Raw genomic sequence first — 26,483 nt, 5'->3', positions numbered from 1 at the left:
AAGCGTAACAGTGTCTTACACTTGCGCGTCACTGAAGTCACGTGAAAATGCCTGTCAGCTTCACCATTGTCATTACTGGAGGTTCCTATCTTTAATTGCAGAAAGCTGCAAATTTGGTAAAAAACGGCTGATGCCTGCATGTTCAATGCGCAGATGAAGTTGTGCAACCATAAAGACAGGTTGTGTTTAAAAAGAAATCTTGGGAGGATATATGATTTTCACATCAATCACATTGAACATGGAGTTAGTTTATCTAAAAATGTACTCTTTAATTGTCTAAGGCAGACGGAGACAAGTATGATTCACCCTGCCCACCCTGAAAGTTTACTGACGGAAACTAAGTGTTTGACTTAAGGATCGGAGCTCACTGTGCGCCGCGGAGGTTTGGAGCGGAAGGACTTCGTTTCCTGTTGATTAAATGTCTTTGTCTTTGACAGTAAGTTATACACATTCTCCGTGCTACCCGTGGAACGAGAAGGAGCAACGTAAGGAGTGAATAGGGGGAGTAAAAAAATCTAAAGTAAAAGGTAAGAGAAAAGGTGCTACTCGGCTGCCAAGGTGGCTGCATGTTTTCGCTTTCTGTTAAATTTTCTGTCAATGAGAATCAATAGCTTTTGCTCATCTTAAATGCCCTAATAAGTCCGCTGTTAGGTTTCTGATGCCAAACGCCTCAATAGGTCCGTATTAATCTTAGCACTGTTTTGCATTTGTCTGCCCGGCTGTTCTATAGACACATCACCGTTTTCCATCCCGTGAATTTATTTGCCAGCGTACAGCATCTATATGCAGTTCTCTTTTCCGAGAAATTTTGTTGCAAATATGCATAATCATAATGATAACACTATGGAGAAACTCTCGTTGTTAGCATCAGCGCTGTTCGACGTTAAAGGTTTACATCCCAGTCTTTCAGTTTAGACACAGGGAATCAAATTGTCACTGCGTTTGACAGCGCTAGACTGTGACTCTTTTACCTGTTTTGACGTCTCGGTGTATCAAAAATGTCATTTTTGGCATTTTACAAAAAGACTAAGAGTAACATTTTTTGTTTGATACTGTTTATGTTGCTAAAACATAGCGTTGATGTTTCTTCAGTATTTATAATACTGTATCTGTTTTATTTTAGTTTTTATTATTTGAAATTTGAGTTACCACTTCCTTAAGGATATGTGATCTTACCAATTATTCATAAACACCAACAGCTTCTGTACCGTGATCATTTTCACTTAGTGTGAAGGTAGCTTAGATGACAAAAAATTTCCAGCTTAACGTGTTAATTTGGTTTATTTTTTTAAATATCCTTTCGGGCAATATACAGAAGTAGCTTACTGGTAGAAAACACGTGGCCTTATTAAGTTATTCCTAGTAGAGACAAGTTTCTGGAAGAATTTAATCAGACACATGGCTCGTGGTGTCACAAGGGCTATGCAGACTAAACAGCCCATTTTTTCCTAGAGATGTAACAAATAACTATTTTAGGGCAAATGGAATGTTTAAGTTTGTATACTTGGAGCTCTATATTTGGATTGTGTCTTGTAAATTTGAGTCTCCTGCTTATCATTCAAAAAACAAACTTAGCTAGATAAAAAGCGGCAGGTGATTGTATCCTAGATGAGAAAATAAAAAGATCAGTGTTTACTTCAGTTTGCTGTGCTTCCTTGTCAGTCTCCAGCTGTCTCTCTCAGGTAACCAGTCAGATGTCTTTAAATATTTGGATAGTTATCCAAGGTATCCAAGTCTGTGTTTGCGTTTCTGTACTCGTAGCCCTTTCACTGTGTACTCCTTTTTCCATAAAGTTAATGTTGGAGTACTGGGTGTGGGGAAGAGAGTATAATATATTTGAAAAGATTGGAGAATGAGGCCTTGTGCAGGTTATATGTTTGAGACCCATTGCCGTTTGTATAGTAGGTGTTTAAAGCTACAAATGGATGTCATTGCTTTAAAGTTTTTTTATTAATTATTCAGTGTGATATGTGGCATACTCTGTCAGATGGGGGTGTGCTGTGTCTGTGATCAGAAGGTCGTGGGTTCAAATCCTAGGGCTGGCGAAGGGATTTCAGGGATGGGACCCTGAGCAAGACCACCTACTCTCTCTAATTGCTGCATGGACTGTTTGACCTCGTTTTCTCAATCGTATGTCACTTTGGATAAACGCATCTGCCAAATAAATAAAATGTCAGCGTAATAATGTCATGTGTTTCACATTCCGAAAAGGTGTTTTATTGCATAATTACAAATTAAAATCATTTAGATCATTGTTCTGGCCCAAATGACTAAATTAGCTTCCATCTTAACTGTGTGTTTGAGCTTGGAGCAACACAAGACTGTAAGTAGGGTGAAGCACATGGGTAATTTTAATGAATTTCCAGTTACGTGAGTGAGGATTTGTGCCGCGCCAAGTCACGTTCACCTCCCCATCACCAGGCTATATCATGCGCAACCTCCTCCATTCCGACCGAAGTTTCCTACCTCGTGGACCAATTTATACGACACAGACACTCTAATTCATACACGCTCCAACACACACGCCTGTGATCTTCCTACACACATACCATATCACACCCATAACACTCTAGCCTGAGGCAAACATAAGCAGTTTGTCTTGGCTGACATTTGGAATTGGGTTTAAATAAGCAAAGTGTTTATTGAGCCGCTCTTGAAAATATGCCGCAGCCGCGAAACCCAGGCCTGACATTTAACTTGAACTCCATGTCCACTTCTTGCTGGTCTTACGCAGCAAATGTACGAAAAATTCCATTTGCGGAAACTCTATGCATTTTACAGCCAAGGACATTACTAGTCATGCCGTCATATGCACAAATAGTTCACAATGAGCTGTTCTTTCCTAATTTTCCATTTCATAGTCGCTTCCTGTTTCTCAACATTTTGTTATTACAGTTCATTACTGTCAAGTACCAAAGCATGTTTAATTAGCATGATTTTTGCTATAATCCTTTTCTTTCCTGTTTTCCTTTGACTCAGTCAACATACATGAATCGAAGCCAAAGTGTTGATACCAGCGAAAATCTTTTCAAGAGGCAAAAGTTACATTTCTTTTATGAGAAAATGTTCTTTCATATATAAGTGATATGTTTTATTTGAACATACATCACAATGTGTCACGCTCTAATGGAAAATATGATAAAAATGAGCACAAAAAACTTTTCTCTCGCACTCTTTCCTTTTTACCGTGGAGTTTAATGCTCACTAGTTAGTCGTGCAAAACCACACCCCTGCCACACTCAAGCATCCTCCCCCCTGAGCCTACTTTCTTTGTGACACTAGTGAGGGAAATGGAAACGTGAAGAGGAGGAGTAGAGGCAGAAAGAGGAGGAGGAGGGAACGTTTGGCAAACACTGAAAAAGTTCTCTCGCTGCTTCTCCGTTATTCTCTCACCACAGCAATTCCTGAGTTGGGGTGTGTGCGAAAATGTGCTATAAGAGATTTACCCCTGGGTATCTGTTTCATTCAACATATTTCTTTGTTGTAGGCTCAAACTGAATTATAACCTTTAATCCCTCATTTTTTTAATTTTATCTTTAGAGGCAATAATATATTGACACGAGCCAGAAGAGGGCAGCAGAATCAGTTCTATGAATTTCTGCTTTGATTATTTTATACAATAGTTTCATTTTATAACATAAGTACTAAATGTAGAGCAGGCTATATGGTACTTTATAATTTTGTATTACTGAGACGAAAAGAGATGCCGTTAAGTCTTATCACTTGGAAAGAGAATAAAAGCATTTTAGCAACAGTCCATGAGTAAGAATGCTTCACGTATTCGTTGTGTAACAAACGGCAATTTTGTTCACGATTAAAGCAGTAGTTGTTGCTGTACAATTGAAACGTTTCATTTCTGCTGCATTCATAATATGTTAGTTTTCTGTGCTGACTGGTGACATTTGTTTTATGTATTTTTTGCGTTTTCAGGTCTGCCTACAGTGCCGGATTACCTTCAGCCGCCAGTTACGATGCGGCTGTTAATTGTTCACCAGACCACTCAGTCCACAATAAAAGCCATGTGTCTGCCACAACAAAGCTGAAGCGCTTCACATGGCCCCCGGCTAGACTTGGAGGAGGGGTTACTATTTTGAAGAATTTGCTGAATACCAATAACAGGTCTCTTATTTTGAAGGCGTGGTTTATATCGCCTCGCTTCTGTGACGTCTGACTTTGGCGTAACTGACTATACGGAAAGCAGGATGGGTCAATCGACCTCCGTTTCATCCTGTCTCACCATCGCATGTGTTAAAAAGAAACGGAGACCGGTGGAGTCTGGAGCAACGCGAAAGCGTTGTAGTGGAGTAACGAGCAAGGAGCGAAGGGACGACCGGTTTGACAGGAATCTGGTCAAAAAAAAGGAGTTTCCAAGGCTGGATGAGAACTTGGGGCGCACTCCATTGCCAGGTACAAGTGCAGAAGGGCCGAAGTCGCAAAGTTGCCGGACGGAGTACATAAATCCTAAAAGCCAGTCTACAGGCGAAGACAATAAACCAGTCGCGGCGGTGGTCCGCGGGTCCCAGACAAGATGTGGCGTGGAGTCCGTAGATGCAACGCGGTATGATCCGCTGACCCCACTACACAGATCGGTCCCAAGTCAATCTTGGCACTTTGGCCTGGACCATGACAGGAATACAGGTCGTACCATGGAAAAGCAGTCGCCCAGAAATGATTGTACCGAGGAGGGGGTGCAAAGCTCTCGTGCTCCTGCGGTATCGATAGTTTTAACAGATTTGGGGGGAGACGAAACTGTGAGACGGGATTTACAGCAGGATACCGGAGAAAGCTGCGGAGTGCATGCTGAGAGCTCCGGGGACTCCAGCTTCACAGACGCGGATACTGCGATGACTAAATCCCCAGCTAACTCTGTCGCTTGCCCGGGCAGGACGCATCGACAAGGCGAGAGGAGCATAAGTTCCCCCGTCGACTTGGGAAATCGCCGCTCCAGTGCAGGAACCTCCACGAAGCAGCCTTACGAACTACCGGAGGGCATCCCGGGCAGTTTGAGTTTCCCCGGGACTATCCCGCAGCTCATCGTGACCCCCGATCCCAGTCCCGGTCGAAGCGAGCCACTCCCGTACCCTCAGCAGGCCTCCGGAATTAGCGACGGCGCTCTGTCCCTCGGCGGGCACAGGGACCAGGAGTCGCCGTGTTCGGACAGCGGCTGCGGGGGGTCGCCAGTCCCCTCACTCCTGTTCCGCAAGCTTTCCAGCTCGTCCTCCGCCGGCCTTTCGTCGGCTTCCTCGTTTGAGGAATCGGAGGACGATTTCGCCGGCAGCGACATCGAGCCCAGCAGCGGTTCGACCACGTACAACACGCTGGGCAGCCCGGACGAGCCGCCGGGGGTGAGTTCCATCTCTTACAGCTCGTGCCCCCGTTTTAACGAGAATCTGGCAAGTTGACTTAACATCCTGTGTTCATTTATAGCGAGTTGCAAGCCAGTCCGGGGCGATCATTAATCTTGTCTGCACAGTAGTTAATGCTTGTCAGTACAGCTATAAATGGGTGTCTTTACATGTCGTGCTTACTGGGCACGATAGCATGTTTGCGTGGTGCTTATTATTTTGAGCAGCGTTGTCAGATTGTCAGCGTGTCCCATAATGGCAGCGTTAAGCCGCAGTCTGACCCTAAAAAAGGCTGCACGCAGGTCGAGCTAAATTGGGGATGTCCTCATGCAAGTTCTTACTGATCTGGGCCCTGTAGTGGATCTCCTGGAGCACGGAGGAGGCTGTCCTTCCAAGAGATCACAAAGCTTTAATTCACAAGTACATTCAGTCATGTATGGGCTTGCAAAATTACTGTTTCTTTAGCTGGGGTTGGGAAGAATACATGTTACAAACTAATTTATCTCCTGTTGCCAATGTAGGCAAGTTTAGTTTGTGTATTCTCTGCTGAGCTCTTGGTGCATTTTTAGGGTTTAAAAGTGCAGCGGTTGTATTTTGACGTCATCACATGACGTTTTGAATTGGAGACTGAACTTTGGGGTTTTGTGAAATAAGATTGATTCGCGCTGTACTGGGAATGAGACGATGAGTTGGCTGACTGTTGGGTGACCGTTTTTTCATCACATACTCATCTTCTGGTCTCTTGCTTCTACCAACAATGTCTGTTTTTCAGCTTATTTCAATTTATTGGTCTTGCTGTCAAACCAACCTGGAATATTTGTTCATTTGACGTTCCATTATGGTAGTTACACTATTTAAAAAAAATAAAACATTTGTACCTCTCTGGTTACCCTGTGATTATAAACAGAGATGTAAACACTCCAATCTCAGGACTATACTGATTTGAAGAACATAATGGAGCCTCTTCATGGAGCATTGAGGACAAAGCAGGGAATCAACCTGGACAGGATGCCACAGAACAAAGGAAAAAAATAAGCTATTCCACGTGCATTTTTATCAGAGACGCCTAGCAGTATATAGCAACATTTTACAGGTTTATAAGTTAACATAGTATCACATGGCTGAGAAATGTAAGGAATGTCCAAACCTGAAAGGACGGCATGTCTTTATTGATTTTGATTAATCAAAGTGTAGACTTCCTGCATAGACTGCAAGGCTTAATTCTTGTCGCATTAGGAGTGTGACACATTGGATATCATCATCTAGCATTACTCACCCTCTCGCATACTCGCACTCCAGTACACTCACAGGGTCACACCCATGCAGGATCTAGGAAGCTTTTTCCTGTGCAGACTTGTTAAGTACATGTCAATTTATTTTTACTATGTAATTTTCTTTTTACCATTTGCATAAGCTTCCATGGAAATTAGACTGCGGTTTGTTTATAAGCCGAGTAAAATAGTAGTCGTGAGTGAATGGTTTGTTTGTTCGGCGATGTTTTACCGTACTGTGACTTGTTTGAGGTTCATTGTCAGTTGACTCTGAGTCAGCAAATGGCAGGAATGAGTGGCTAAGTAACATCCCGAGATCCATAGAATGTGGGCTGGAGTGAGAGTGATTGAGCACATAGGCATACAGTGATCCATCCCCGCCCAGCTCTGATCTCTGTGTTCCTCATTGTATGAGCACAAATGTAGAACCACAGTCATTTACTGCACAGGTATTGCTCTCTATGCTCCTATTGTCTCCCTGGAGGCCTTCCAGTTCTTTCCAGATCGATCGAACCAGAGAGCACACCGGCACCGCGTCCGTGTGTCAACGTACACGGGCTCTCAGACCGTACGCGGCGTGAGAAGTGTAATGGAAAATTGGGCTGAAGGTGCTTCCGTTGCTAGGTGACACCGTTTCCATATATGGCGTTGTCTGTTTTTGCTCTCGAAGGTCTGCACCTCCTGCTCCTCCTGCTTTTGCTGCGCCCTCCTCTCTTCTCAAACAGCCTCAGGCCAGCTGAAGAATTTAACAAACTGTGCAGCGGTTGCACCGTTTGGGGGGGGGGTGCGGACAGATGCAGAGGATCTCGGTCTCTTGGAAAAAAATTCAGAGGGAGTTGCTGCACATCTGGTATCTTCTGACTTCTTGCGATAGCAAATGTGAGATTATTATATATATTTTTTGTAAGTATGATATGAAAATTATGGAAGTCTGTGAGGGCAGCACAGTCCAGACTGTTTTGAAACCTGCCTCCTCCCATCGGGCAGTATAAGCCCAGCAGCCTGGCCAGGCCTGTCCCCCTCTCTTTTTGGCCCCTCCCTCAGTGTCCCTCCATTTAGATAAAGTCGTCTCGCACCGTCTCTCTTGCTTCTCCTGAGGGACATTTATACTCGTCGGACTGGTTTTGCACCACGAGCCGGGCAAGGTGGATCCATGTTTGCGTAAGGAATGCCACAGGGGAATTAAGATGGGATGGCAGGGGGGTGGGGTGGGGTGGGTGGGGGTGGGAGTTGAAAAGCAGATGCGCACAGGGAAAGAAGGAGGCAATATTTTGGAAGTGGCTCGGATGTGGTGTGATTTGACCGCCACAGGTGGTAGGTGGTTGTTAACTGTTCAGAATTGTTTGGGTGGGGGACTGCCATCATCGAGTAAGGAATCTTGTGTACTTTTTTTTTTTTTTAGGGCTCTATTGTCTACCACCCCCCCACCCCCTTACCACCCCCGCAATTTTCTCATGTTGGGGTTGAGGGGGTTTTCAGCCATTGTGGTTTTTAGAGAGGGGCAGGACAGAGGATGAACGAAAATCTGCCAGGTGGTGAAAGTCATGGGGGGGGGGTAGTTGGGAGAGTTGGAGAGGAAGGACTGGCTATGGCGAACGGTGATGGGGGGGTTATTGTCAGCTTGATGTGCTGCTTGCAGTTTGTCATGGTGCCGTGTGTGGTGCTGGTTGCACGGGTGCCGTGTGTGGTGCTGGTTGCACTGGTGCCGTGTGTGGTGCTGGTTGCACTGGTGCCACCTTTCATCTTCCGTGTGGCTGCCGTCTTAATTACCGCTGTTTTTCTGTCTATATTGTATGACAACATACGTCGGCGTGTGCGTGTTGGGTTGATGTCATTATCCTCGTTGGGGAGGGTCTTTAGAAGGTTGTGTCGAGTCGGGGGAGCTGGAGAAAGCTTACCTTCTGGGTGAAGAGTGGTTGGAATGTCGTATCATGATGGATAGGTTGTTTAGAGCTTTCATTTCAGCGGCTCCTCAGGGCTGGGTGTGCCGTTTTATGCTCAGACGTGTGTTGGGGGGGGGGGGGGGTGTGATATATCAGCGACGTGACAGTGAATAAGAGTCGCTCCGCGCTGTGATCTCTGCAGGGAGAACTTCGGTCGGCTGTCTCATTTCCAGCCTGTCCCGCTCCCGTGAAGAAATAGTCCCAAATTACCACGACGTTACTACTGAGAGCTATCGTGTTTCCAGTGAGAGTACTTTCAGAAGCCCTCGATTGGTCTCTGCAGCCACTGGGGCAGATATGAAGTTGAGGTTTCATGAAGGATGGCCTTTCTTGCGCCCAAGAGCTGATAAGATCTCCCTGCGGCACTGGCAGTTTGATAGGTGGCCAGGAATAAGAGAGCTACTCTACTGCTTGAGTTTGGCCTGCTCCTTCAGACACGCACGGATGGGCTCAGTGGTGGAATTTGTACAGCCTATATTCTATTTTTGACACTGAAAACTACGGCTGCACACTGGCACCCCTATATCTTAGCCATCCTGCTAACGGGTATTGAGAAATCTGTGCTCATTTGCCATGGATAGATTTTATCTACAAGGGTGCCTGTGATTTAACCTTCTGACCACCTATTTTACATTTCCTTTCTCTCCGCCTTCCGTCTGCAACTCCGCTCTATGCTTCTTGCCCCCCCCCCCCAACACTGGCTCAATGCGCTTCATCACCAGTTTTCCCTCCTTTTTTTACTTCCCCCTTTGCCCACCACCACCCCCCTTTGGAGGACGACTTTATTTTAAAGTTACAGTGTAAAGATATTCAATTCCAGGGAGGCCACTGCGAACTCACCCGCCCTACTACCGTGTTTATACATGACAATAAAGACAAATAAAAAAAAAAAGGGGGAGGAGGACACATAACCAACAATCATAATAACAGATATTAATCACCTTGGGGAGAGAAAAATAAATGAATAAAAATAATAGTAATAAAGGTGGGATGGAGAAAGTGCAGGGGAATGCAGAGTACGAACAACCATAACATGCATTAGACCCATTAAGAGGACATGAAACAATAAAACATTAATAGCAAGCTAATGATGACATCAGGACATGCTTTTTCCTCTATATTTAGATGTGACGCACCGGTCTGCAGGTAGCTGTGTCGGTATCGTTTCTTTTACGTCGGACACAATACCACAAGTCGGTAGCACACGGACGCGGCAGAAACCAACTCGTCTCTGCTTCCACCTCGTTTTCAAATTTCCCAAACGCTGTCCATCTGTGAGCAGCTCGAGTCAAGACTCGCCAGTGGCGTAAAGACTCGCGTCGAAATGCGTCAGTCCCCCGCAAGAACAAAGCGTGCCCGACATTGTCACGCTCAGGAATGCCATAGACGGAATCCAGCTTTGCGTACGATGCTTCCTTTGCGGAGACGACGCCATTTCTCCCTCCTCCTTCAACGTGACTCATTAGACATGCCTTTTTTGTCCTGCATTTCTTGATTCTCCGCCTAGCAGCTCGATGGCTCAGCACTGCTCTGATTATTTAGTGGCGGATAAGGTGTGCAGTGGAGACGGATCAATGGGATGGTAGAGATAATCTCCTCAGCCCCACTTTTCCCAAGTTTATTGACCGGAGGGGGTTGGGCATAGACTAAAGGTGAAGGATGATGGTAATATGTAAGCCACTGGGGCTTGTGTGTGTGTTGGAGGGTGGGGAAGCCTTATTCCAGTGCATTGTGGAACGGGGGCAAGGTGCATTTTCCCTGGCTCGGTTTGAGAGACAGCACTGTGGGCCCTGTACAACGAGGGTGACAAGTTTTCTTTCCCTATCCCCATCCAGACCAAGTCGTGGAAGAAGCTGAAGACTATGGTGCACTGCTCTCCCTTCACAGTGTCGTCCAAGAAGTGCTATCCGTGGGTACAGCTCGCGGGACACGCAGGTACAGACAGACAAGTCAATTTTCCGGGTTCATCATAAGTGTTTGAGCGTGTATGTTTGCGTACGCCTGTGTGTGCTGGTTGCCCCCCCACTCCGCGCGTATTTGTAAGTTTTGTCATGTGTCCTGACGTGTGACATCAGTTGATAAATAATCGCATCGATTTGTTGCTGTAGTTTTTGATCCTACTTTTACGGTAGCTAGGATTTCCGCCCCATGTGTCGTTCTTCCCCGAGTTTCTCGGTGACATCTATCCCCTCAAATTCCAGGGAACTTCCAGGCAGGGGATTGTGGGAAGCTGCTGAAGAAGTACTGCGAGTGCGAGCAGCAATGCCTGCGCAAGCTGATGGAGGACTGCCTGCGGCCCTTCGTGCCTGGCTACTACGGCGTCGTGCAGCAGGGCGAGCAGGAATACAACCTGATGGATGACCTTCTAGCTGACTTCGAGTCTCCCTCTATCATGGACTGCAAGATGGGCAGCCGGTAAGGGCTGGGGGGGGAAGGCGTGAGGGGGCCATGTGCTTGTCTTCAATCCCACATGTCAGATTGATCCTAGAAAAACCCAGCAAAAAGAATTCGACAATTTTTAAATTGTGGCAGTAACTAACGACTACTGTAACTAACGACTACTGTAACTAACGACTACTGTGGCTCCTCTGTACTTTAAGTATATTATCATTGTATATGCTGTATATATGTATTTTTATTTTTGGAAAGAAACACAATGCTTCCCACTCTAGGAGAATTTGATATTGATTTCTCGGTGACCTCAGCGCTTACATAAGCACATCAACTTAACACTTAAAAGTGTTTTTTCTCCCACTTATCTGCAGTGACTGAAAACCCACCCGTTTACCCTTTAACTTTTTGTACCTGCTTGCTGTATAGACCGGTCTTGTGCAAATAAACATTGCAAATAAATCCATCTAGTTAAGCAGGGTCCTAGGAGCCGTTGTCTGTGATGATCCGGGAGTTATCACCTATATTTGGATTTTTATGCTGTTAAGATGATTAGCGCCACCCAGTTCCAGCTGGCACCTCTTCCTAGGAACACACAGAGCTGCTTGTTTACCGTAAATGTCGCAGTGCCAACCCTTTTGGCGCCAACAGCCGCGCGTCTCGCCGATAGCAACTTTCCAGATACGATGGTGAACCCTTTGATCGTCGGCTCGTGCGTTTATGGCCAGATCGTTTCATCTTTGACGCTGCGTGGAGTCATTTTCATGTCCTCCTGTTAATGTTAGTGCTCCTCCCTACCCTTGGCAGTAGCATCGCAGCGACGAAGGACACTGTACTAATGGAGTGTAGTGGACTGTCAGTCGTAAGTCATCTTGTGGATATTTTAAAAATAAATCGCGTGACTAAATTTAGGTCACCGTTTTGCGATATTCACGTGTACTTGTTAGGAAACTTGGACACAACTAATGCAAGGTCTTCATTAGCAAGCGTTTTTGTGATGGTGGTGATTGTGTACTTTCCTTGTTACTAGACAACTTTTTGACCACTTTCTGCAGTGCCTAGTATGTTGTAAACTACTGGTTCCTGCTGTTCCGTAGCTGAACAATTAAATTGCTTCATTGGTCTCATTATCTAAATGTGCCTTTATGGCGGTGAATCGTTTTCTTATTATTGTGAATATATGGACTAAAGAGCACCTTGTGTGTTGCCCTTTCTCGCCTGCCTTCAGGACGTACCTCGAGGATGAGCTGGTGAAAGCGCGGGAGAGGCCGCGGTTGCGCAAGGACATGTATGAGAAGATGGTGGCAGTGGACCCAGGTGCTCCCAGTCCCGAGGAGCGAGCCCAGCAGGCCGTGCTCAAGCCCCGCTACATGCAGTGGCGAGAGACTCTCAGCTCTACCGCCACGCTGGGATTCCGCATTGAGGGCATCAAGGTTCGTGCGGTTTAAACGGACTATACGGCTGGGGGGGGTATAAATTTGATTATCAGATCTGGAATATCCAGTTCATCTCATTGGAGGTATCGTTCTTAACACATAGCACACGTGCCAAAGAAGTGTGTGCTAGTCTTCACGACTTCTGTGTGCCATCAGCCAATTGATTCTGGCTTCATATAGTTTAGAGGAGTTTTCATTCCCTCCCACGGCATTGCGGACGCACGGCCGGCAGTAGATGTAAATGTAGGGTGATAACTGGCAAGGGCAGGCATTGAAACCTGGACTCTTCTGTAGGATGTGCTTGTCCACAGGCCGGGGTCTTGTCGCGTTCGTGTGTTCTTGGGGGAGAAGTTTAACTTTCTGCCATTCCTGTCGCCCTTCACATAGAAAGCTGACGGCACGTGCAACACAAACTTCAAGAAGACCAAACACAGGGAGCAGGTGAAACAGGCCCTGGAGGACTTTGTGCAGGGGAGAACCAAAGTCTTGGTAAGCGTTTCTTGGGGGGCGGCGTATATGGCCGCACAACATAACATTTCATGTAAGTTTCTTGTACTAATTGTCTGGGTCTTTCTATGTAACAGAGGAGTTACCTGGAGAGACTAAAGGAGCTAAGGGAAGTTCTGGAGAAATCTGAGTTCTTCCGGTCCCATGAGGTGAGTGGTGTCCTCTTGAGCAGTTCTGTGGTGGCTTGATGTTCTCAACAGTGCCTGGTACAAGTTCAGGTAAACATAATAGACTTGGAGTGTTACAAAGCAAGGATGTTACTGGAACATCCAGATTGACTCAACTCTGATACCCCCTATAGCAGTAGTAAGGTTAAGTCTCCTGTTGAGCGCAACATTGACCTGAAAGATGCTGTCGACTGATTCATTGAGTCTAAGTTACTTTGAATTGATTTCTGTGGTCGAAATGTAAGGTAGAATCTGCTGTCTGGTTTGTCTCTAGACTGAGTGGTAAACGCCCCTTTCCTTGTGTCCGCCACAGGTGGTTGGCAGTTCCTTGCTTTTCGTGCACGACAAGACGGAACGAGCACAAGTGTGGATGATTGACTTTGGCAAAACTGTGCCCCTGCCGCCCCCCCTCACCCTGGACCACCGCACCCCTTGGGTGGAGGGTAACCGTGAAGATGGCTACTTGTGGGGCCTGGACAACCTCACTGAAATCCTGAGCTCCATGCTGCCAGCTGCCTGAGAAGCTAACGGGGCAGCGTAGGCGAGGAGCTACACAGAGAGATTGGTCCCCCAGCCGGAGAAGAGGAGGATTTGGAGAACCCCCCCCCCCCCCAGAGACAACTCGAGAAAGGGAGGGAAGACTCAAACTGTGTGCACAACTAGGAGAAAAATCAAGTTATAAAAACTGAGCATGTGCAGCCTCTACTCTCACTCTTGGGCTCACTGGTTCCCTCTGGTGGTAAGAAGAGATGTGGCATTCCACTGCACTCTTTCAATAAGACATTCTGAATTTCTGAAGTTGCCTTAAAGAAAAAGGAAAAAAAAGTCCACGTGGACCAGTTGAACTGTTTTGTTTTTAATTGTTTTACAGATGCTTATAACACTAGAACACTGGAAAATGCGTACAGTTTTATTTTTCGTGTTTTGTTTGAATGTAAATAGTTTTATTTAAGTATTTCAGCCATATGGATTGTAGATGAATTGTTTTTCTGTGCTTTCTCTGTGGGAGTTTTTACAAGAGTCTTTTTATTGCAAAGGGCGAGAGAACCATTGCAGAGCTGTGTAACGCATTGGGGAAATGAGCTGGAATCTAGACTTTTTAAGAAACTTGTCTAAGTCTTACAGACTCTTTGAGCGTAGTAACAATGTGGTTAGAGTTCAAAAATAATGTCTCTTTTTAAACCAATGTACACGCATGCTGGGATGGTGGCCCTGTGTCACCACCCTTAGGCTAACCAGGCTATATGCAATATGTTACGCGTTTCCAGCAAAATTGTCTCTGCTTAGCACTGGTTTCCCGTTTACCAGTTAGATAAATCACACTAAGATTTTTTTTTTTTCTGTCCAGGAAGCGCAACAGATTTAAGTTCCGCACATCACTTTTTCAGGTCGCCTTGCATCAGTAAACTTTGACAGGCAAAAATGGGACGGACCATATCAGTCAGATCACATACCTTGAAAATGTATAAAACTGGTAATGAAATTTCAATGGGTGGGGAGTATTTAGTTTACAGCTGTGGTGAATGTACATTTAGGGTTTATTTCTGGATGCCAAAATCCTCTGTTGCATGTTTAACCCATTGTTTTGTCATGCCTGCTGGAGCAAAACTGTACAGTGATTTGTGCTCATCTTTGGGCAAAAATGCAGAACCTCTAGAGCTACAGATAACAGCTTGTGTTCTTTTCCTAGTTTATTCAACGGTATAAAATCTGTATTGCATGTTATCATTCGCGGCGGTTTTGAAAAATCTTGTGTTCTGGGTTAGGGAGTTCCAGGGGTTTACCAGTAAAAACCAAAGGATAATGCAAGCCCACTATAGCCCTGCTGCTTAGGAACTGAGGATTGCAGATCTGGGATAAGTGTTAACTGAACCTGAGCTGGAGCAGCTTTTGACAGTGGCAAGAATCTCTTCCTGTGGAACTATGCTCTCTAGTATGGCTGTGTTTTCCATGTATACAGAAATGTGGTTTGTGTTTAGTTTATCTAACAATGTGTGTAAAGGCGTCTTAACTTCAAAGCCATACTGGGTATAGGTGCCACTCAGCTCCCATGCTGTTACCAGCCTGTTTGTGACTTTGGATTTAAAATATCAGTTTACAACTGGTCTGAACTGGTTAGAGAGGGAAGTTGAACAAAAGTATATATGACTGTGACTTGTGATCTGAATTTTTGTAACTTCTGGTACATTGTGACTGCAGACGGTTTGCAGATTTAGAGGGATTTAACATCCACACCCCCCCCCCCACCTTGGAATTCAGAGATATCTAAAGCAATATTTCAGGCTTTTTCTAACAGCACTAACTCGGGCATTTTTATTGTCAGTTTGACGAAATGTGAAGGTTATTGATATAAATTCATAATGTAAAATTCACAAAGTCACATAATTAACCCGAGGATTGTGGGTATCTTAGTCATGTTGAATTTACTGCTTTTGTAAATGATACTTTGTGTGTCTTTTGCCACATTCCTTAACCAAGTGTTACAAAGCGAAGCACCTTTATGTGTTTTTGTACATCTCCGGCCGAGACCTCTTTCAGACATTTTAAAACCAGGAAAGTGATCCAACATCATTCCCCCAGCAGCTCCACATCTCTGGAACATCACTGAATTGTTTACAAATGGTGTTCTGTGTGTTGGGTTTTATTTTTTTACAACACATTGTAACCATTGTTGTATTAATCGAACTGCATGTCTGCGTGCAGGGATGTGTAAAGAGGATGTGAGACTCACAGCGATAGTTTTTGTGTCTGTATTCTCCTATATGCCAACCGCTGACCCACTGGACCGTGTTGTGGGTCAGAACAGAGTCCCCTGTGTGTGTGAGAGACAAAGTCTGAATGTCAATAAACTGGATCTGTGAGCCTTAGAATCTGGATGATATCCCCTTTCTGTGAGCGCACTGGGGTCAGACAGCAGCTCTACGAATAACTTGATTTGAATACAAAATCACAGAGCTAATTTCACATCATCAGCATTAAGTGGATCCGTTTGTTTCAGCCCTGAAAAATTAATTACAATATTACTGCATTTGTTTGCTATTTCATAAATCTGCCATAATACCGCCTTCCCAAGGTCACATAGCACATTAATTCGGTCATGTCCTGGATGTGGGTATTTCTCAGATGATACTTTTAAGGGTATTTAGAAAACATGTGAGTCATATTTGGTGAGTCAAGTTTTCCAAAGTTGATTTACAGCATTTTTGTTCAAGTTTACAAAAAAAACTGATTCTCTCGTCACGACAGTGAGCCTGAGCCAGCTAACTGTCACAGGACGAGTCATAAGTGCTGGTATTCAACTACGTTCTTAAATATCAAAGGATCACTGTCACACAATACGCTACCTGACTTATTTACCGGAGCCGTAACCATGGTTCCTGGGAACACAATGTATAGGAGTCCTGTTGACCCAGGCTGATGTTACAGCTGTCTGATACAGCCGGTCGTGACTCAGAGGAGGGACTTTTGGACAATCAGATGGGGGGGGAGACTGATCACTGTAAGACGGCAAACAATTTTTAATAATTTAATTCACGGACAACAGGGAACGCAAAACCTCAGTAGTCTTACACAGCAAAGAAATTATTACGGGCCAGATGGATCAAGTAGAAATATATGTTTGAAACCAAATGTCACTCCTAGATCGAGGCAGGGAGTAACGTGAGGAGCGATTATAAAACCGCTGTACTCTTCGTTACGTGGTGCATCAGGCTTGATCGCAGTGACCCCGTGTCATCCAGAAACCTCACACACCCAATGAGCTCAGAACTCCACCAGCTAGCTCACACAGGTTGACCTTTTACGCTACAGTTCCCTACTCAATGGCCTACTTGAGATCCTCACTTTTCTTCATACAGACAGATGCTAAGGTGTCTCTTCCTCAAAGTCGCAGCTTGACTGCTGGGCCCGCTTTCATCTTTCAGGCTTTATATAGAGGTAGGCTGTACATCAGTCCGTCGGCCTTTTGGCGTGGAGCAGGACTACTTGACCTGCCAGGCCTTCCCCCACCCCGCCCTGGGGTACAATGTACACAGACCCATCTGCCACTCTCTGGGGGCCCATCTCCTTCAGCTGTGCGTTGCTCTGGGTCAGCAATTCCAGGCTCCATAGCTGATAGCGCAAGCTTTTTCCCTGCTTGGCAAAAACCAAAGCATCCTGCACCCCAACGGTGGGGCAGCTACAACCGTGACGGGGCAGCAGGAGCCAGGGCAGGACAGGATCTGCATGGAAATCCTCGCTGTTTAGGCTGCCATGCGTTAAGCCCAGCAACACACCTGAAAAATCAGTTAGGAGGGAGATTTCATCCATCACTTCAGTGAATACATACAGCACAACATCCTCAAAATATCTTTAAATAAAGTAAAATAAACACCTTTGAATCTCTATTATGTAATTTACTTCAATAAATATCTTAAAATATAAATTTCTGTAGTATAAGTCTGTTTTCTCAGAATATTTTACTTGTGTAGTGCAGGGCTATTTAAATCACGACCCTCAAGGTCCGAGCCCTGCTGGTTTTCCAGCCTACCTTTACCTGTGAGCCAGATGTGAAGATTCTGCCCAATCAGAATCAGTCATTATTAAACTAACTACCCGGGAGAACTGAAAACATGGCCTGGATTTGGAATCGAGGTCCAGATTTCAACAGTCCTGGTGTAGTGTGTACTCTGTAAATTTCTACTCTACAATTGCACCTTGTCTGTTTGGCAATATATATATATATATACACATCTATGTGCTGTGTTCTCACTTGCTATATGCACCAGAAATTCCCCCTGGAATCAACAAAGCACATCTTAATCTTACAGCAAACACATACAGGCCTTTCAGCCAGTGTGCTGGCTAACTCTCACCTGAGACCACAGCCCAGTGTGCTCTATGACCACTGCGCTGGCAGGGTTCGTGGTTGAAGTCTTCATCGTAGCTGTGAAGATTCAGTCAAGGGATTGTCCATGACACCAAGCCATAGTAAGGAATGTGCTCCCCCCCCCCCCATTTCATATCTGTCTCCAGTGCTACGTTTGCACTGTCCGCAAAACAAGAGAGAGAGAGAGCATACTAGCCAGCAGCCCCATCACAAAACCAAAAAGCAATCCAGCACATTTAACGAGAAAGGGAATAAACGTTATCTCTCACGGCCGCAGCACAATGACCACCAAAACACCACGACGATGCACTAAGCTTCCGCAGAACAAGTTCCATGCAAGTGCTACGTGATTTGCATGATAAAAAAAAAAGATGATAGATAGTCTTCCGTGTTTTCACAGAAGGAGTCGTGTTCCATTTGATGTTCTACGTTGACAAAATTAGACACAAACTTCTCATAAGCATAGCGGCAGTAGCCAAGAAAATCTGCCAAATATCAAATAAAAGAGGCCACTGCAGTTAAACGGTTGGATAACAATGCAGACTTAATGTTCAGAACAAATTGACTGTGTGCATGGCAGATATAGCTCTTAGCAAAACTATCCTTTCTCCCCCATTGCCCTCAATCATTCACTTTTCATCATTAGTAAGCCCTTTTGCTAATGCAGATTGCCAAACTTGCAATATAATTTTAGAAGCAGAACGTGTGCATCTATTGAGTCATTAAAAAGTATTCTTAAATTAATCCTAGCTATCAGTATTATATCGCTGTAGGCTATTTTCAGTCACAATTATATGGGGTTCTGTCCTATATTCTTCAATTATAAACTTTAAATTGTACCTTCTAGTCACACGTGGCTTTCTTGACAAGAAATTATAAGCAAACACATGAATACTTCAGCATTATAGAATCAGCGGCCACTTTATTAGGTACATCTGCACCGTACCAGGTATGACACCGTTTTGTCTCCAGAACCACTCTAAGGGTAGAGACCTACATACTGAGAAGCCCATCTGTGTATCACTCGGTAGGTCAAGCCTCTGTGCTGATCATCAGAAGGTTACTGGTTCGAGCCCAGCTCTGGCATGACGGTCACATGACCACAAGCCCCTGCAGGTGGCTGCCCTTAGCTGTCAAACTTGCTCTCACCAATGTGTGTCTGTATTTGTCCACTGGGATCAAAAAAGTGGCATTATTACTATACAAGTTGTTATTTTTGGTTTTGTTGTCCTGCCTGTAATCTTCAGTGGGTCTGGCCATTCTCCCCTCAATCTCTCTTATTAAAAAGGCATTTTCAGACACATAACTGCCCTGGGTGGAATGCTTTATTTTGTGTATGTGTTTCGGACCATTCTGGGTAAACTGTAGACAATGTAGCGTGTGAAAATTCCGCACGGGTGGCCATTTCTGAGATGCTGGAACCAGCACGTTTGGGACCGACAATCACACCACATTCTAAACCCCTTAAACCAGGCGTTTTCAACCATTCTGCCAAGCTGCAGAATAAGAGAATCTCTTTCCCGCCTCTGCGTGCTGTATGTATTCGGCTGCAGTCACATAATTCACTGTTTGGGGGGGGGGGGGGGTGCAGGCTGTTTGCATTTAAAAAAAGAGCAATAAATGTAATAAACTGGCCACTGGGTGTATATGATAGCAATAAAGGGTATGACACATGCTGAAGGATACGGAATGAGGATGGGCTGTCCATCAGCAAGGTGCTTCAAGATGTGGCAATAGTTGGCCCCGCCCATACCTCCAGTCAGTCGCTCGGCCCAGCAGCCAATCACCTCCTCGGCCAATAAGGCCATGTGATGGGCTGGTTCACATGCATGCACATGGAAATGGTCATGGAAATATGCATGGTTGGGATAAGGCAATTCAGCTATTGCCATAAGCGGACACCCAAAGCACCGGAAATTACCGGAAAAGATCTCTCCTTGAGCAGTGTAACCCTGGTCCATTGCGGTCTTCACTATGTTCTCCACAGACAAGTCTGCAGAAGGCTGAAGCAGCTGGGCTGCCATCCACAAGGCAACCAAACCACATCTGAAGAGCTCAGCGTAATAAATACACTCAAAACGGAGAGCGATACAATCAATTTATACTGATGATGCAAGAATTTTTATACTTGGCTGATTCTGGTATATGGCATGATGGCGTGCCTATATTTGAAATCACAATTACTGTGTAGCGCACAGCAAATATAAATGCAATATAAAGGTAGTTGTGGGGCACTCACTGTGGTCCGTCCTGAATAAGAGAAGGTACAAATTTGTTGAAGAGCACCCACTGCAGGTCCTTTCTGAAACTGCAGCAGATGCACTCCATATTTATCAGCCATACACAAGCAAGAGTTCCAGAGAAGACTCTGTGCTTTGGCCAGCTATCCCGATGAGAAGCTCTCACCTGCTCTCCCTTTTTGTAAGCAACAGTCGGGGTTCCTCGTGATCTCCCTCTACTGGTGCCCTTCCTTCCGCAATGGTCTGATACAGCTTCTTTTTCCTGGAACCTGTGGGAGCCTCTGGCTGTGCAGGTGGAGGTGCAGGTGGAGGTGGGGGTAGTTGCACAGTTGTCATTCCTGCTGTCTTCCAACCCTGTAATAATCATACGCGTGCAATGTATGCATGTAGTGGAAAATAATTGACAGTTATAAGCTGCCAACATGATCTCAATAATCCTCCAAGCTTAGTAACACTAAAAGGCAGGTAAAGTATCTGTTTACAAAGAACAAACCATTAAAACCACTGGCTGTTTCCATAATGATCCGAGGTATATTAAACAGCTGGGGCGTACCGGATGCAGCTCGGCCGCAGTATTGCACATCTGATAAGATCTTAAAAGGTATCAAACCTCTACCATGAAACAAACTGTTATACAAAAATGTCGAACAAACGATATAAATGGCTTAAAAGAAACCTGCATTTTAATACATTTTTCCTTTCAATCCAAAAAATATTTCCGTACAGTGCAGTCCCACCAGAGATCACATGTAATCTAGCATTATTCTGCTCCTTACGACCATGTGTGACTTTCTGCGATTACAAAACTGTCGCATAGGGAAGTACTCGGTGTTAAAGAAGTAATTTGAGTTAGCCAGTCACGCCAGCAATTTTATATATGTACCTAGCTGAAAACGGAGTAAATCCCATAAAATACGACGGCAGTATTGCATAACGATACTGTAAATGGAGTTAGTGAACCGTATAACATTTTCACATACCAGGAACGCAGTTTCTCAACAAGAATAAACTAGAGGGGCTGTACACTCATACGCCTTATACGGTTAAGGCAGAGGCAAAAAGTTACCGGCATGAGAATGAATATAGTCCAATAATAATATTCGTTTTACGCGAGTCGTCGGTTATTATCCAATTGAAAAGCGTTTTCTTACTTTGGGGCGGTAATATCTTAATTTCTCCAATCGTTGCAAAAGCTTGCACAGTATTTAATGATTGACGTAGATTTTAGCCAATTAAAAACTCTCTTTATGTCTTTACCCAAACGTGAAATACAGCGATTAGGCCGCGTTTCTTTTTTTACGTCCCTGAAGCGGCTCTGACTGGAAGGTAAAACGTTGGTAGCTTTTCTTTTTAATTTAACGGAAAGATTGAAGGGTTTGGTTCATTTTTTTAAGTAACACATGTGCGTATGACCTAGACAAATATTTGCTTTTAGCACGGTTACAAGGTTAGGTTTCTTAAACGGTTGTTTTTTGTTTATGCTAACTGTTAGCTACCAGCCACGTTTATCCGTATATGTGGAGAATTGTAGTGGAAAAAATAGCTAATAATGATATGCGTCGATAAAGTCCATGTAATGTGTTCCGGTTTTGCATAACTATGTTTGATTTTATTTGAGTGCATTTATAAGTAGCTCTTGTTGCGATACAGCTAGATTTAACATCAAATGTAGCTCTTAGCCACTCAGGTTCTAAAATAGATGTAACTTTGTGTATGTGGTTCTATAATATAAATGAGTTTAAAGCGAGCCATTCATTTTATTTGTTAAATTATAAATAGAATTTTCCCATATAAACTCGGTATGATCCCGTATTACTGCCGAAAAATATTATCTCGTATTATAATATGTATGTCTACTTGCTGCTTACTCGGTTTCAAATGCATCTGGCGAACAAACACCTTTGTATTGGTTTTTGATTTCTTAAGACCATGGCTGGTCAGGACATCCGACTCAACCACACCATCTACATTAACAACCTGAACGAAAAGATCAAGAAAGATGGTACCCCCATTCATTCCTCCTTCATTGTTCTTTGCAGTCTTACTCTTGCGTAATGCATTTGTGCACAAAGCGGTTTTCTCGCTTCTGAAGTGGCTGTTAGCTTTAACTATTTTGTTACCTTCATTTGTAAAATACGTGTTTGATTTTCTTTTTTTCGTTACCTTTCCCCAGAGCTGAAGAAATCTCTGTACGCCATCTTCTCCCAGTTCGGGCAGATCTTGGACATTCTGGTGTCTCGCTCCCTCAAAATGAGGGGGCAGGCCTTTGTGATCTTCAAGGAAGTCAACAGTGCATCCAATGCCCTCCGTTCTATGCAGGGTTTCCCTTTTTATGATAAACCAATGGTACGCTTGTCCTTCATTTTCAGTTGCTCTGATCCTAGTCTGTTCGTATGTTAACTTGAATGTGTTGAATTCAGGATTGTGCGATCGATGCTGCATTCCATTTACCTTGGAAGCCGGAGCTGGGAATGATGTCACAATCGAGTTCACCACATTCCAGTGCAACAAGTCGGGAAGGCTTTTAGCAAAACCGATTCTAACCTGGTTTGCTGTAAGCCAATGTTAGTAATTCTAGATAACACAACATATTTTGCACATTTAAACACTAGTAACATGCAGATGTTCCTCTGATTTCTGAGTCGGAACTCCAACTTCAGAGGCCTCTGACTAAGCACTTGGAAATTTCAGCCTCCAAGTTCAAACGGAATGCAGCATGGTGGCATGTCTTGTATATTTTTCAGATTTTTGAATATTTCAGGCTTTATAAGCAGGATTATTGGAGCACATTTTCGCAACATGCATGGTAGATTTTATTATTTTTTTTAAATATAGTTGGAAATTATACTGTTTTTGCTAAACGCAACCTGGGTCACCTAGTGGTCCAGTACTTGGTATCGGGAACGTCCTGAAAGAATGTCTCGCAGCCATGACACTGCTTCTGTTGATCTGCGTGCCCGTGCCCTGCAGAGGATTCAGTACGCCAAATCCGATTCGGACATAATCGCGAAGATGAAGGGCACGTACGTGGAGCGTGACCGCAAGAAGGAGAAGAGAAAGGGGAAGGGACCCGAAGTTGTGGGGGTGAAAAAGGGAGCAGGAGCTGCAGCTATCGGCCCTGGGGTGCCTGCAGCCATGCCTGTGAGTGTCGACTTCCTTGTTATCCTGGCATGTCATGTGACCGCCTGGTACTGTCCCCTGGGACTATCGGTGTGGTACAATCTGCCATTTGGCTAAAGGCTTTATTTAAAAAGCTGCCCCTTCTCTGCATTTAAATATTGAACATATACACTCATATATGTATGTATATGTGTGGGGTTTTGTTTTGATGGGGGCGATAATACTTCATACATGTCCAAGTCAGGAACAGAGTCAAAACAATAACCAGATAACACTGAATACTTTGCAAAAAGTGGCAGATTATGTGCAGTAAGCTACCTCATACTGGTAATACTGAAAATATAGAATATTATAAGCAAAAATGATTGATTTTATCAAAAATGCAGGTTTTCACTGGTAACTATTGCATGCCACTGTAGCATTTGCCCTTCAGTGTGTGCTGTACTGGCTCAGCCTGTATAACAGCAATGCAGTTTCTCCTTTGGCTTTACTCTCAATGCCTGCCTTAGGTATTTTGAAAGTTAAAGAATAAAGTGGTTGAATGTGACGCAATGAAATGCATGTCATTTGAATGTATTTATGCGCCACCCAGTGGTAGACTGTAAAAGCCACTGGAGCACTCTCTAATGGAGTGCCCTGTATTCTCTATCCAGCCCATGTTCCCTCTTAAGGTGCGTTTAGTAGTTTTTGAATGTGACTGTGGGTCACCTTTTGATGTCTCCTTTGTCTTTCAGGGTATGCCTCCCCTGAGCCAGGCCCCGCGGATGATGCCCATGCCCGGACAGCCGCCCTACATGCCACCGCCTGGCATGATGCCACCGCCTGGCATGGGTCCAGGACAGATGCCCCCAGGAGCCATGCCACCTGGTCAGATGATGCCAGGGCAGATGCCTGGACAGATGCCTCATGCCCAGCAGGTTCGCATAATTTACGCCTGTTTAATGGGGGTTATACCTTGTTGGGGTTGACCTAACACCTGTCTTTTGCCCCTGACAGGTTTCAGAAAACCCACCCAACCACATCCTGTTCCTTACCAATCTTCCTGAGGAGACCAACGAGCTCATGCTGTCTATGCTCTTCAACCAGTCAGTCCTTTTTTTTTTTTTTTTTTTTTTTTATTCTCTTCCTCTTCATGTTTGTCCATCACTGTTGTCTTGGGTCTGTATTGGTGTAGATGTCTCTGCCCCGTGTGACTGCACTTCTCTTTCACTAGTCATGGCAGATATATATTGTGATATGAGAATTGTTGGTTAGCTTGGCGTTTTCCCAATCCGTGTCTCGGGCACCCAGTCAGTCCACGTTTTTGTGGTACTGGGAGGGAGCAAAAGGTATTGACTGTCTGGCAGGGACCTCGGAGGGATCAAAAACGTGGGCCGGCTGTGGGTCCCCAAGGAGCGGATTGGGAAACGCTAGGTTAGCTAGATAACGTGTCGAATTTTAAGGTACCCCAGTTTAAATGGACTTTCTCTTTGTTCCCTTTCATTTAGCCCAGACAACTTTGTGACACAGGCTTATTTATAGAGGGATATAACTAAAGTGTTAATAGAACCATTGAGGAGAAGCTTATGATTTGTGCCTCGAATGCGAGTATTTTAAACAGTTTGCGTGTCTTTGCTTGTATATCAATGGCACTGGGAGAATAGACGGAATTCATAGGAGTGGAAGCCTTTCCTGCACGCGTGCATGTGTCACCTCTCGCCTTGGGTGGAGGTCCATTGTGCTCTGACAGCCGCTAAACCTTCACTCTCATCTGTAGGTTCCCTGGGTTCAAGGAGGTGCGACTCGTCCCGGGGCGCCACGACATCGCGTTCGTGGAGTTTGAGAATGAGGTGCAAGCAGGTGCTGCCAGAGAGGCCCTGCAGGGCTTTAAGATCACGCAGAACAACGCCATGAAGATCTCCTTTGCCAAGAAATAAGCAGATGGGCGAAGCTCCTAGGCCGACATCTGAGCCCCCCCTCTCCTTAGCGGTGCACCGTGAGGCGTACTCCTGCACGGAAGTGCACATTCCGTCTGTCACACATGCCCTCTCCGAGGTTGCATTTTGCTTCCATGGTAACGTAGATATTCCAAACAAGGAAAAGAAAACTGGTTCTTTGTATGAAGCTACCTGTAGCATGAGAGAAGATAAGGTGAGTTATTTTACCTTCTCTTCTGTCTCACATTCCCCCAACATTCTCATATGGCTTTTTTTTTGGTAGTGGAGTACTGAAGGGGTACAGGTAATTTTTTTTTATATTTAATTTTTAACACCGTCCCCCCCCTCCCACCATTCCCTCCTTCAGGCATCTAGCTTTTCAGTGTTTTTTGTTTTTATATCAGAAGCATTGCACCCAGGGTTTGGGCACCCAAACATTGCACCTGGAGCTTATCTGTTTCAATTAAAGGTGTTTTATAATGGTTGTACTTGATTTGTTTTATTTGCGCCTCCACCTTATTGTTCATTGTCCTGATCGGGGTCACAAGGGGCCTGGAGCCTTTCCCAGGTAGCACAATAGATCCTGGTCAGTAGTTGGGCGCATGTACTGCGTCGGTCTGGGGGATGGGAATGGGAGAACCCAAGTGAAACATGCACAAGATGGGATGTCATGCGAATCGGGGAAATTCAGACTCTACATTCCTGAATGATGTATCATTGATAGTCTGGTGAATTTAAGGTGGGCTTTTGCGAAGATGCTCCGATTGTGAAGGATATGATTTACAGCTTTTTTTTTTTTTTTTTTTTGAGGTGGGTGCATGGATTTGGAACCCCTTGTGTAACTTACCTTGCATTCTGTGGGCGCATGAATATTGAATAATACACTATGTTGCATTCCAATATTGATGCATGTGAAATGTCAACACAATTCCTTTTCTATAGCTCTGTACTGTTGTAAAATATTCTGTTTTTTTGCATCCAAACACTTCCTAAATGGGAACGAGAGGAGAGATCTGAGGAGGACTAAGGGATGGAGATGCGTGAGGGCAATTCGATGAGCTCCCTCCTGATCAATTCAAATGAACTAACCCCAGGGACATCGAGTATCTCCGAGTTATCTCCCCATGTGCTTAGCGTTATTGCCTTTGATGCCCTGTGTCTTGCTGTAAGTCATTGGTAGGTATATTGTGGGTCACTTGCAGCACAGAAGCGAATGAATGCTGTCTGAGCACATCAACTTCTTGTGTCGTCGCCTGATAACATTCTCAGCCTTTTCCTTT

At 44.7% G+C, this 26,483-nt stretch overlaps 3 protein-coding genes across 7 annotated transcripts; 2 read left to right on the top strand and 1 right to left on the bottom strand.

The window, feature by feature from the left end:
- The first annotated feature begins 240 nt into the window (after positions 1-240).
- Positions 241-15,930, top strand: itpkcb (inositol-trisphosphate 3-kinase Cb). Of its 2 annotated transcripts, XM_048980478.1 has the most exons (8): positions 241-527; positions 3,931-5,345; positions 10,395-10,494; positions 10,761-10,974; positions 12,179-12,383; positions 12,774-12,875; positions 12,971-13,042; positions 13,374-15,930. In XM_048980478.1, exons 2-8 carry the CDS (start codon positions 4,203-4,205, stop codon positions 13,578-13,580), a joined length of 2,043 nt encoding a protein of 680 aa, XP_048836435.1. In that variant the 5' UTR covers positions 241-527; positions 3,931-4,202; the 3' UTR covers positions 13,581-15,930. The 2 variants fall into 2 exon arrangements, with proteins under 2 accessions (XP_048836435.1, XP_048836436.1); XM_048980479.1 differs by lacking the exons at positions 241-527; positions 3,931-5,345 and adding an exon at positions 5,560-7,777.
- Positions 15,931-16,554: 624 nt separating this feature from the next.
- On the bottom strand, positions 16,555-22,459 carry c17h19orf54 (chromosome 17 C19orf54 homolog). 4 transcript variants are annotated; one of them, XM_048980481.1, is made up of 7 exons: positions 22,331-22,459; positions 20,334-20,521; positions 20,167-20,235; positions 19,849-19,973; positions 19,614-19,743; positions 17,914-17,984; positions 16,555-17,334 (listed from the first exon to the last, which is right to left on the bottom strand). In XM_048980481.1, the coding sequence occupies exons 2-7, from the start codon at positions 20,501-20,503 to the stop codon at positions 17,009-17,011; spliced, it is 891 nt and encodes a 296-aa protein (XP_048836438.1). In that variant the 5' UTR covers positions 20,504-20,521; positions 22,331-22,459; the 3' UTR covers positions 16,555-17,008. The 4 variants fall into 4 exon arrangements, with proteins under 4 accessions (XP_048836438.1, XP_048836439.1, XP_048836440.1 ...); XM_048980482.1 differs by lacking the exon at positions 22,331-22,459 and adding an exon at positions 21,148-21,234; XM_048980483.1 differs by lacking the exon at positions 22,331-22,459 and adding an exon at positions 21,051-21,158.
- Positions 21,408-25,691, top strand: snrpa (small nuclear ribonucleoprotein polypeptide A). The gene is made up of 7 exons (XM_048980485.1): positions 21,408-21,493; positions 22,094-22,169; positions 22,341-22,513; positions 23,138-23,308; positions 24,022-24,204; positions 24,284-24,372; positions 25,044-25,691. The coding sequence occupies exons 2-7, from the start codon at positions 22,097-22,099 to the stop codon at positions 25,201-25,203; spliced, it is 849 nt and encodes a 282-aa protein (XP_048836442.1). The 5' UTR covers positions 21,408-21,493; positions 22,094-22,096; the 3' UTR covers positions 25,204-25,691.
- The last annotated feature ends 792 nt before the right edge of the window (positions 25,692-26,483 follow it).

The sequence above is a fragment of the Brienomyrus brachyistius genome, chromosome 17 (assembly GCF_023856365.1).
Source record: "Brienomyrus brachyistius isolate T26 chromosome 17, BBRACH_0.4, whole genome shotgun sequence".
Lineage (NCBI taxonomy): Eukaryota > Metazoa > Chordata > Actinopteri > Osteoglossiformes > Mormyridae > Brienomyrus > Brienomyrus brachyistius.
This window is presented reverse-complemented; position numbering and strand designations above follow the sequence as displayed.